Below are 9,276 nucleotides of genomic sequence, written 5' to 3'. Positions count from 1 at the left end.
CTCCCAAGGTGGTCCTTGGGATCAGCAGTTTCGCGTCTGGGCACCGCCTCCCTGTCTGATTTCGTTCCACCAGTCGGGGCAAGCAAGCCACCTGGGTTCAGAGAGCACGGCTTCTCCCTAATCTTGCAAAACTCCCGAGAAGCCTGTCCCCCAGAAAAGTGGGCATTCCTTCACACCAGCTCCGAGAAGTGGCCCTCGGCTGGCTCTGGATGAGCTCTGTGGGCGGCTTCTCCCAGCTTCCGGTACCCCCGCACACCCTGCCCGGCTGCAGCCGCACTGCGGCGAGGCGGCGAGGCCGTAAATACCTCTCACAGCTGCCTGCCAGCCCAGGGTGAAATACTGTCTTTGTTCCGATGTCCCTGCGCCTCGAGCTCCGACAACAGAGTTCTGCCGAAGTGCGTTTCTCAGGGAGATCATCGGATGCAAAAAATGTGCCTGGTTTTCCACCCTGGTGCATGGCCAAGTTGCCAATGGCGCTTTGGTCTAGTTCCTGGTCCCTGCCCTGCTCGCCGCCGGACCCGCTGCCCCTGAGGCCTGGACGTGCTGGCTGGCTCCCCTGTCCTGAAACAGACCGAGGTTTGGGCCTAGAACGCCGGGTTTACGGCTTCCGGGCTTCCAAAGGCCGGGCCTTCCATTGTGTTTCATTCTGTTGCGTTATAGACAATGGGGGCATGTCCGGCAGTGGCCACCGCGACACTGTTACTATAGGCTTTTCTTGGACTACGTGGCCAGAGCTCCAATGCAATTTATAGCTTATTTATTTCCAACAAGACTTAAAGGGACGGGGGCTTGCAAAAAGCCCCCCAGTCCTCCATATCTGCCCAAGACATCACTGTCCACTGCGTCATCCTAGGATCTGCAGCTCACCCAGGTCCTTAGTCCTTTGGGCACACTGGGCCACCGGACTCAAGGAAAAGCTACCGAGGCTCTGGACACAGCTCCGCTAGGGCCTCAACTCCATCCCCGCCCCCACCCCATTCCTGCCAACCCAGGAGCTCCTCGGGCAGGGCCCAGACACCCTGGTCTGGGAGCCGGCTGTTCTCTAGGCAATGCGTTTGATCGACATAAAGCACGATCTTAAAGACCACTGTATCCATTGTGGAAAAACAGTTACAAAGCACAGACTTCAAGACACACACACACACAGTTTCTGATATACTTGGACAATCCTGCAGCCGTCTCTCCATTTTGAAACCGGGGAGACTGCATCGCTAATTACTAAAAAAAAAAAAATCTCCACAAAGGTCATTTATTGTTCAGAAACACTTTGACTTCCAACACTGCTACACCGGAATATCCGGGGGTGGGGGGACAGCGCGTCAGCATTTGCCGCCGGGCGCTCTACCCGCCATGCGCAGACGCCCCATGCGCAATGCGGCAGACTGTCCGAGGGTGCCACGACTTCACGGCGTGCTCACGAGGGATTTTCGACCTGCAGTTTCAAATGCCATTCAAACCCGGCAAGGGAAAGCAGCATTTTTTTTTTTCTACAAAGGGTTTTTCTTTTACGCATATTTTGGTTCAGTAGTTTTGAAGCGGGGCGGGGAGGGGGGTCTTGCTGCATATTTATGGATAGGCAAAGCAAACAATACATTCACAGAGCAAAAAGATCTCTTCCCACTCCAGCAAATGAGAAACATACGCGGTGTTTGAACTCAGAAATGCGAAGCATTTCTGCAATGTCTATTGGGCTTTCCCCCAAACCTCTACCAGATTCTCTAATACCATTATCCCCTCCTCCCTAACGCATTAGTTTTGTAACATAAACATCATTTGAATTCACCCGGTGGATGGACAGAGGTGGGAGGAATCTGACTGAAGAAGTTGCAGAAATTTATTAAGAACTATAGCAACATTGAAGAATATTTCAAATGCCACCTACCACAAGGCCCGATAAACCACCAACCCTAGCAATGAGTTAGCATCACTCACCAAAGCTTAGATTTGAAAACCAAGCACATACATCGGAATACACAGAATCCGTCCCCCCACCCCCATCACCACCACAGCCCAAGCCTCAGTCCTCGGAGAAAGAAAGCAAAGCAAAACAAACAACAACAACAACAAAACACCTGTTCGCCGTTCAGGTACCACTGACCACTGACAAATCGCAAAACCACAGTTGTGTAGTCCCGGGGTTCCTCAGTGACCGTCAGCAAAGCTGAGACGGCTGGAAGCCATCGGCACGCCCTTCCCCGCCCCCCACTAGGGTGGGGGAGGGAGGGGGCACCGGGGGCTCTGGTCCTGGGCAGCGGAGTCCTGTCTGCGGCTACTCCCCCAGCCATCTCTGGGGAAAAGGGGGCTTCTCCCTACGACTTCTGAGCCCGTGGGGAGCCCCTGGGAGCTTCCTGGAGTTGGGACCCAGTCACCACCCCTCCTCCAGGTTCCAGGAGTTGTTGAGGGACGCCGGCCCTGCAAGCGGCGGCCCGGAACACCCTCAGGGATCTTACCCGGAGGCTGCCGAGCAGGAGGCGGAGGTCGGCCAGGGCGGCTGCTGTAATCCATTAGGCGCGGCCGGCTAGCGCGCACCCTGGGCGGCCGCGAGCAGCTCATGGTGCAGGAGGCTCCGCGTCGCGGCCGCGGTCACCCGGAGCCGGCAGGCTGCTCGCGGCAGGCAGCGTCCACGCCGGCGAGGGGCTCGGTGCCTGGGGCTTCTTCCGGGCTCTCCCGCCGGGCACTCGAGCGGCTCCCGAAGCAGCCGGAGAGGAGCCGCTGTAAGGGCTGGGTTGGGCGCCAGGCGGGTGCCGGGGCCGCTGCGGACCCCGCGATCCCGCAGCCGGCGACTAGAGCCCACCTCTGCAGAGACAAAGGTTAGAAAAAGAGGGGGTGAGGCTCTGGGAAAGCAGAATGCGGGGGAAAATTCGCCTGGGAAATCAGGAAAAAGGCCGTGAAGGCGAGCGGCGCCTGCACATGACCAGCCGCAGCCAATGACGACCGCAAATAGGTCATAAAAAGGTCTATTACCAAGTTGTAAATTTTCTTCAAACAAAAAGGAATTTACTGCAATTCCTTGCGGATTTTGCACATACAGCTCGCAAGCGCCATGTTTTCCTCTCTATCTTTCCCTGTCTTTTCGCTCCCTTCCTTCCTCTCTCTCCCTTCTTTCCTTTGCTTTCTCGGCCCCTCTCCTTTGCTTGTTTACCTCCCCATTGCTCACTCGCTTGCTCTCGCTCACTCGCTCTCCTTCTCTAGGAATTATTGGGCATTTTGGTTTGCTGGGCTCAGCATCTCTGCGCAGTGAGCCGCTGCGTCGGAAGGAGAGTGGCCCGTGGCTCAGGAGCTGGGCAGGCGATCCCCGGGACTCCCCACAATCCCTCCCCTCTAGTGGCTTCTCCCAACACCCCCCTCCCCGCCAAAAAAAAAAAAAAAAAGCCGGTCCGGAAGGGCAGCCGGGCACTTTCGGTGCTTTGCCCCTGGTCGCCCCACCACCTCCAGCCAGACCCAATGGTCTTGCGCAGAAAAGCTGGGCTCTGCAGGCCCAGAAAGGCACCCCTCCTTCTCCAACATAAACGGGGGTCCCTCCCATTTCCTGGGGTAGTAGAAGAGCTGCCAACCAACTCAAAGGCCGGAAATGGTTTTAGGTGTTTGTCAACCGCCCCACCATACTCTGAGTGCCACCCCCCCAAACACACACACTTTGACTTGATTCCCATAGAAATGTCTTGCCGTGATGGTGCAGCTGAGAGGAGAATCCTTCTTGTTGAAACCCCTCATTTTGGGTTCTCTCAGAGAGCTGTTCTCATCTTTATAAAATCTAATTCCAGCCCCCCCTCCCATGGCTGTCCATGGCCGGCGGGGGGGCGGTGTCAGTGCAACCTTGAAGGGCTCCATTTGTTCAGGAGAAGAGCAGCCCTCCAAATCTAGCCCAGAAAAAATAAATACAATAATTTTTCCTCCAAAGTAGTCACCACCACATCCCCTTTGCGGTTTACCCAGGAGCTGCTCCAGTGAATGCCCCTCCCCCATCCGCATCCCCGAGGAAACCAGCAATGGCCCCCTAGACATCCTAACTTCTGAATCCCTCTGAAAAAGGCAAACCCCAACCTCCCCGTCCACGCAGTCCTTCCTGCTAGTACGTTTATAAAGCTTTGCAGTGAGCATGTGTGCCTATGTTCTCTGCCTCAGACATTCTGGCATCCCGTCAGTACCTGGGCAGCTGCACGCTGGTGCACAGCACCCTCTCCGGCAGGCCATTTGTATTCTAGGAAAACGTTCCCGTGACCTTGGATGTTTTAGATTAGACTTTTGTTGTCATCTGTCAGCAAACATCATATTCTTCCCAGAAATTTCCAATGGGCCCCAACTTTGCTGCAGGGAACCTCAGGAGCACTCAGAGTCCATTAAAATGTTCTCCCTGATCTTTTGTGTACCCTTACATGGTCCAGGACTCAGCGGACACAAGGCAAGCTGAAGACAGGAGCCGGGGTGTGAAATGACAACACCTTCTACATTGAAGCATGAAACAGTATTTTTATTACCAGTTGTTGGGATTCTACCAAGTCCAGAGCACTTCATGTTGGTTGATACACAAGGAACTGAATAAAGAGCTGGTTCAATTCTAATTTTTTGAGGAATAAGCATCATTCTGCCTTATTATCTTTCTCCCTTTTTCTCACACAAAGCTTTATGGCCTCCTTTTCAGCTTGGGGGAAAGAGGACTCGGAGCTGAAAAAGCAGCCATATTTGCAGACTGTTCCCCCTGTGCAGAAGGAAGCAATGTGCCGGGCTTTGTGGGACTTCACAAAATGGCATCCCTGAACCCGCTTTCCTCTAACAGCCACGGAGATGAGCACCGTTCCTTTGTGTTTCTGGTCCTCGCCAGCAGAGCCTAAATCACTCTGAATGCTTGGTGCTTTCATTCAGTGTTCACACTGGAGCGTCCTGGTTTTTTTTGTTTTCCAACCAGACTGCAGTAGTCCAGGGCAGAAAAGCACAGCCTGCGTTTGCAAGCGCTCTCTGAAGGCTTATGCAAATTTCTGCAGCAAAAAAAGTTTGCTTGTTGTTTCATGGTAGATGTTGCCAATTTGAGGCAGTTAAATGGGCTTCTTGTGCCTTCTCTATGCCAGTCTGTCTCCAGGACACACCACGCCAGGTTATGGTAAGATAGAAGGTGCTATGTGTGTGAGAGGGGTCATTCCTCAAGGTCTCTATTCAGAGACAAATATGTGTCCTTTCCCAATTGCAAAACACACACCCCTGTATTTATAGTCAACATTGTTTGCATGTGTGTCATCTGTGTATGTGTATAAATTCATTATTCTCCAATACAGGGGTTACTGTAACTGAGTCCTTTTCTTTCTTTCTTTCTTTCTTTCTTTCTTTTTTTTTTTTTTTTTTTTTTTGTACATGAGCCACACAGTGGAAGGGATGTGGGGCACAAGTACACTTTGACAGCAGTGCAAAATGCTGAGGAAATGGCATTTTTGTCTTCCCTTCCTTGATTTCACACCAACCCACCCACCAGGTCCCTTCACCTGATAAGTCCCACCAAAAACATTGGCTCTCAATGTGGCATTTGGGGGAGCATTCTATGTGAGAAGACAGCAGGCTTTGCAAGGGCAGCTGGAGTTTGGCCAGCGCCCGTCTTTGGACAGTGCTGCCCAAGGCTGTCCCCAGCATGGCCTTGGCATCCTTGCGCTGTGCAGCCCACAGCGGAGCCTCAGAGCCCCAGGCAGCACCCAGAGCAGCACGTTCCCAAAGGCAGCACGTGCTTCTGCAGCTGTCTCCTCTTGTGCAAATGCTTAAGCCCCCAGTTACCCGTGACTTAAAATTGTCTTTCCTGACAAATGTCACAGCCTAGAGTCTTCCATGGGGGGGAAGCCAGGTGCTGCTTTGCCTCTGAACTGGCCAGTGCCAGGGTAACAGCCCGCTACCTTCTTGAGGGGGCAGCTGCTGGCTCCAATCCTAAGGATTACATCTTCTTACCTGTTCAATAAAGACTATTCTAAGAGCCTCTTTAAAAATAAATGCAGCTAGAAAAAGCATAGAGCTCTTCAACACAGACCTAATAAAAATGCTTTCTCTTTTGCAGAGAGAAATGGTTTCTTGCATTTCTCCTCTCTCCTTGCACCTACCCCCACCCTAAAATGGCAGCTGCGAGAGAGCAGCCTCCAGTGGAAAATGGATATCTTGTTAACAGATGCCAACCCCAGCATCAACACTGACTGTGGAATAAGCTCTAGTGTAACCTGGTCGTCCCCCACTGGGCCCACAACTCTAGCCCTTTTCAAAGTTCAAAGCTTTCACAGTATCTTAGCAGGATTATTTAGAGCAAGATGAAGCCACGGCAGCCTATCCAGCCCTCTCCGGAATGACAGCCACCCCCTCCCGACAGCATCACACACACACACACACACACACACACACACACACACACACACACACAGAGCAATGGGCAGTATTACCCTAATCCCATCCCTTATCAAAATAATGCCTCCAGCAAGAGCTAGCTCAGCCCATTGTTCCTGACTGGGGGAAAAGCAACATTTACAGCGTCGCTCACTCGACAACACAGCTTCTAGAAAGACATTCATTTCTTTATTAAGGAACTAGCTTGGTATGAGAGCGGTTGTTTACGCTAGAGGTTGTCGGTGTTGGCGTTCAGGGCTTGGGTTTTCAGGTAAGAGAGACCATCATTTTCCTGAGGAACAGCAGAGGATGTCCCAGCCAACATCTGAGACAGGCACACAGCAAGTTGGGTAACAAAGAGCGTGCAGACCAGCGAAGGAATACAAATAAATATGGCACCTACTCCTAAACAGAATCACAGCAGTGGCTGCCAGAGACGCACAGACTCCAGGCGGATACATGCGCGGTTGGAAAGGGAAGCGAGCTGAGAGAGGAGAGGCACTCCGTTCAGTGGGCTTGCCAGAGTGCAGTTAATGAGTGAAAATGTTACAATTGGTTTTTCAAGTATTCACTCATTTAAAATGATTTATTTGCCATAATTCGCATGGATGATAGAAAAAAAAAAAAAAAAGATTACATAGCAACTTTGACGTTGTCCTGAAACTTTCTGTTGCTGGCCCGACCTTTTCCCAAAGTTTAGAGCAGCTGCAGAGCTGCCCACACGCTCCAGCTACCATGTGCTTTTCAAATATCGGGCCCAGGCTTTTCCCCGAGAGATTGCATTTACAAAACAGTCCAAAAAAACCAAACAAAAACAAAACAAAAAATACTCTTACAAGTAAACAAAAGGCACTGAACCGTTCATTATAAAAGCAGAGAGAAACCATAAATAATAAGTATTAATCAAATAATATAAAGTAAATATTCTGCAGGCATAATTTTTTAAAGAAATTATACTTAACTTACTCACCATAAAGATTTTAAAATGCTCAAGTGCACTTGATTAATAAAGCAATTTATATTCAATTATTTAGTGCTAATCATTAGGAAGTTTACGTTGTTGAGGAAAATCACCAGCTCAGACATTAAAAACTATCATTACAAAAAATATAGCTACAAGGTCAGTATCAAATTACTCTTTCATAGGACAGCTCAAGGACTGCTTCGACGCATACTAGAAACCTAAACACCCACATCCCTTTCAGAGCGCAGTCATCTCAAGAGCAGAGACGTGAAGGTAGCTTGAAACACAGGTCAGGTCCTTTCCAACAAAGAAAATAGGTGGGCTCCACCAGCATATGTTGGCCATTAGTTTTAACAATCTGCGATAAAACTTTAAAGGTAGAAGTTAATTTGTTGGGCCTTCAGCTCTGTCTTCCTCCAGCTCCCGAGCTTCCTTTTTAGGTTCCCCATCCTTCGCCTCCTGTCGGGAAATGGGAAATTTGTCCTTGTTGTTCTCCTTTTTCCATTTCATCCTCCGATTCTGGAACCAGATTTTCACCTGCCTCTCGGTGAGGGCCAGGGCGTGGGAAACCTCAATTCTTCTTTTCCTGGTCAGATAAGGGTTAAAAAGGAATTCCTTCTCCAGCTCCAAGGTTTGGAACCGGCTGTAGGTTTGTCTTCCTCTTCTTCTACCAGGAGCTGCTGATTAAAACAAAAAAAGGGGGAGGCGGGAATTAACTTTTTTTTTTTTTTTGCAAGTGCTCTGGACGTTGCGTGGAGGTTTCTGACACAGGGCTGAGGGGTGAGACACCCGGCGCTCTTTCGCTCGGATACATACACACACACACACACACACACACACACCAAGGGGAAGGGCGAAGGTCTTCACGATTCGTGTTCCCATCATCTTTACATGGTTTCTACTTACAGAAAAAAATGCCTGTATTACTTTATGAATAAGAGCCACTGTGGCTACCCAAGAAGGAAAAGGAGGGGGAGAGGGAGAGGAAAGGGGAGTTTTAAAGCTAGAACGTGAGATGAAAGCAAATTTCTCTCTCCCAGCTTAAAAAAAAAAAAAATGTATCCCAACCTTGTGGTCTCATCCAGGGAAACATTTGAGAAGGAGACGAGCTCTGATTTAAGTGGTCTGGGTCCTCGCCAATATTACCACTGGACGATTTACAGTCAGGATATTGTACCAGCTCGGCCTCTTGCTGGGTCGTAAAAATCGGCTGTCTCTGTAAGTTATCGTATCCGTAAAACTTCGCGGGCTCCCCGTGACAGGCAATCCCGCCGCAGGGGGGAGGCGGCGGAGGCGGAGGCTGCGGGGGGGCGGCCTGGTAGGCAGCGGCCGGGCTGCCCCCGCCGGGCTGGAAGAAGTCCTGGCCGTGGCCGGGGCCGCAGCCCGCAGGCCCGGCGCGCGGCGGGGACGGGTGCGGGTGCGCCTGCGGGGGCGCGTGCGGGAAGCCCACGGCGCTGTTGCCATAGAGCTGCAGGGCGGCGGCGGCGTGGCGGCCGCCGACCTCGGGCGCGAAGTGACAGTCGTAGTAAGTGGGATTGATGGCCTCGCCCGCCGCCGCGGCCGCCGCAGCCGCCGCCGCCGCCTTGTACTTGGAGTACAGCGGGTTCACGAAGTACGAATTCATCCGGGCGGCGGCCGGGGGGGAAGCCCGACAGAGGGCCGCCCCGCGATCGGGGCGCGGGGGGCAGGCACCGGCGCGCGGCTCGGCCCGGGCCCGCACTGCCGCGGGGGCCTCTGGGGCGGCTGTCCGTGCCGCGGAGGGGGCCGCTCGGCCACGTCGCTGCCGCCCGCCCGCGCGCGTCGCCTCTGAAGGCCCGGCAGCCGCGGGGCGCCCCACTACAGGGCGTTCATGCCCAGCTCTGGCGCCCGCCTCCCTGGCGGGTCGCGGGGCCTCGCCCAGCCCCCGCGCGCCACCGCCCGGCCTCTCCCGGCGCGCGCCGGCTCGGCCGCAATATAATCGCCGA

General features: G+C 52.7%; 1 protein-coding gene across 2 annotated transcripts; it reads right to left on the bottom strand.

The window, feature by feature from the left end:
• Positions 1 to 7,696: 7,696 nt before the first annotated feature.
• On the bottom strand, positions 7,697 to 8,936 carry HOXD8 (homeobox D8). 2 transcript variants are annotated; one of them, XM_040972107.1, is made up of 2 exons: positions 8,381 to 8,936; positions 7,697 to 7,992 (listed from the first exon to the last, which is right to left on the bottom strand). In XM_040972107.1, the coding sequence occupies exons 1-2, from the start codon at positions 8,934 to 8,936 to the stop codon at positions 7,697 to 7,699; spliced, it is 852 nt and encodes a 283-aa protein (XP_040828041.1). The 2 variants fall into 2 exon arrangements, with proteins under 2 accessions (XP_040828041.1, XP_040828042.1); XM_040972108.1 differs by having other exon boundaries at positions 7,697 to 7,989.
• Between the last annotated feature and the right edge of the window lie 340 nt (positions 8,937 to 9,276).

Source organism: Ochotona curzoniae, unplaced genomic scaffold (assembly GCF_017591425.1).
Source record: "Ochotona curzoniae isolate NIBS_2020 unplaced genomic scaffold, NIBS_Ocur_1.0 contig_2210, whole genome shotgun sequence".
Lineage (NCBI taxonomy): Eukaryota > Metazoa > Chordata > Mammalia > Lagomorpha > Ochotonidae > Ochotona > Ochotona curzoniae.
Note: the sequence above shows the minus strand (reverse complement) of the source record. Positions and strands in the feature narration are given on the sequence as shown.

Coding starts and splice junctions, on each gene's coding strand:
- HOXD8 (XM_040972107.1), bottom strand. CDS start 8,936: ATGAATTCGTACTTCGTGAACCCGCTGTACTCCAAGTACAAGGCGGCG. Junction 7,993..8,380: donor TCCCTGGATGAGACCACAAG/GTTGGGATACAT, acceptor TGTTTTAATCAG/CAGCTCCTGGTAGAAGAAGA.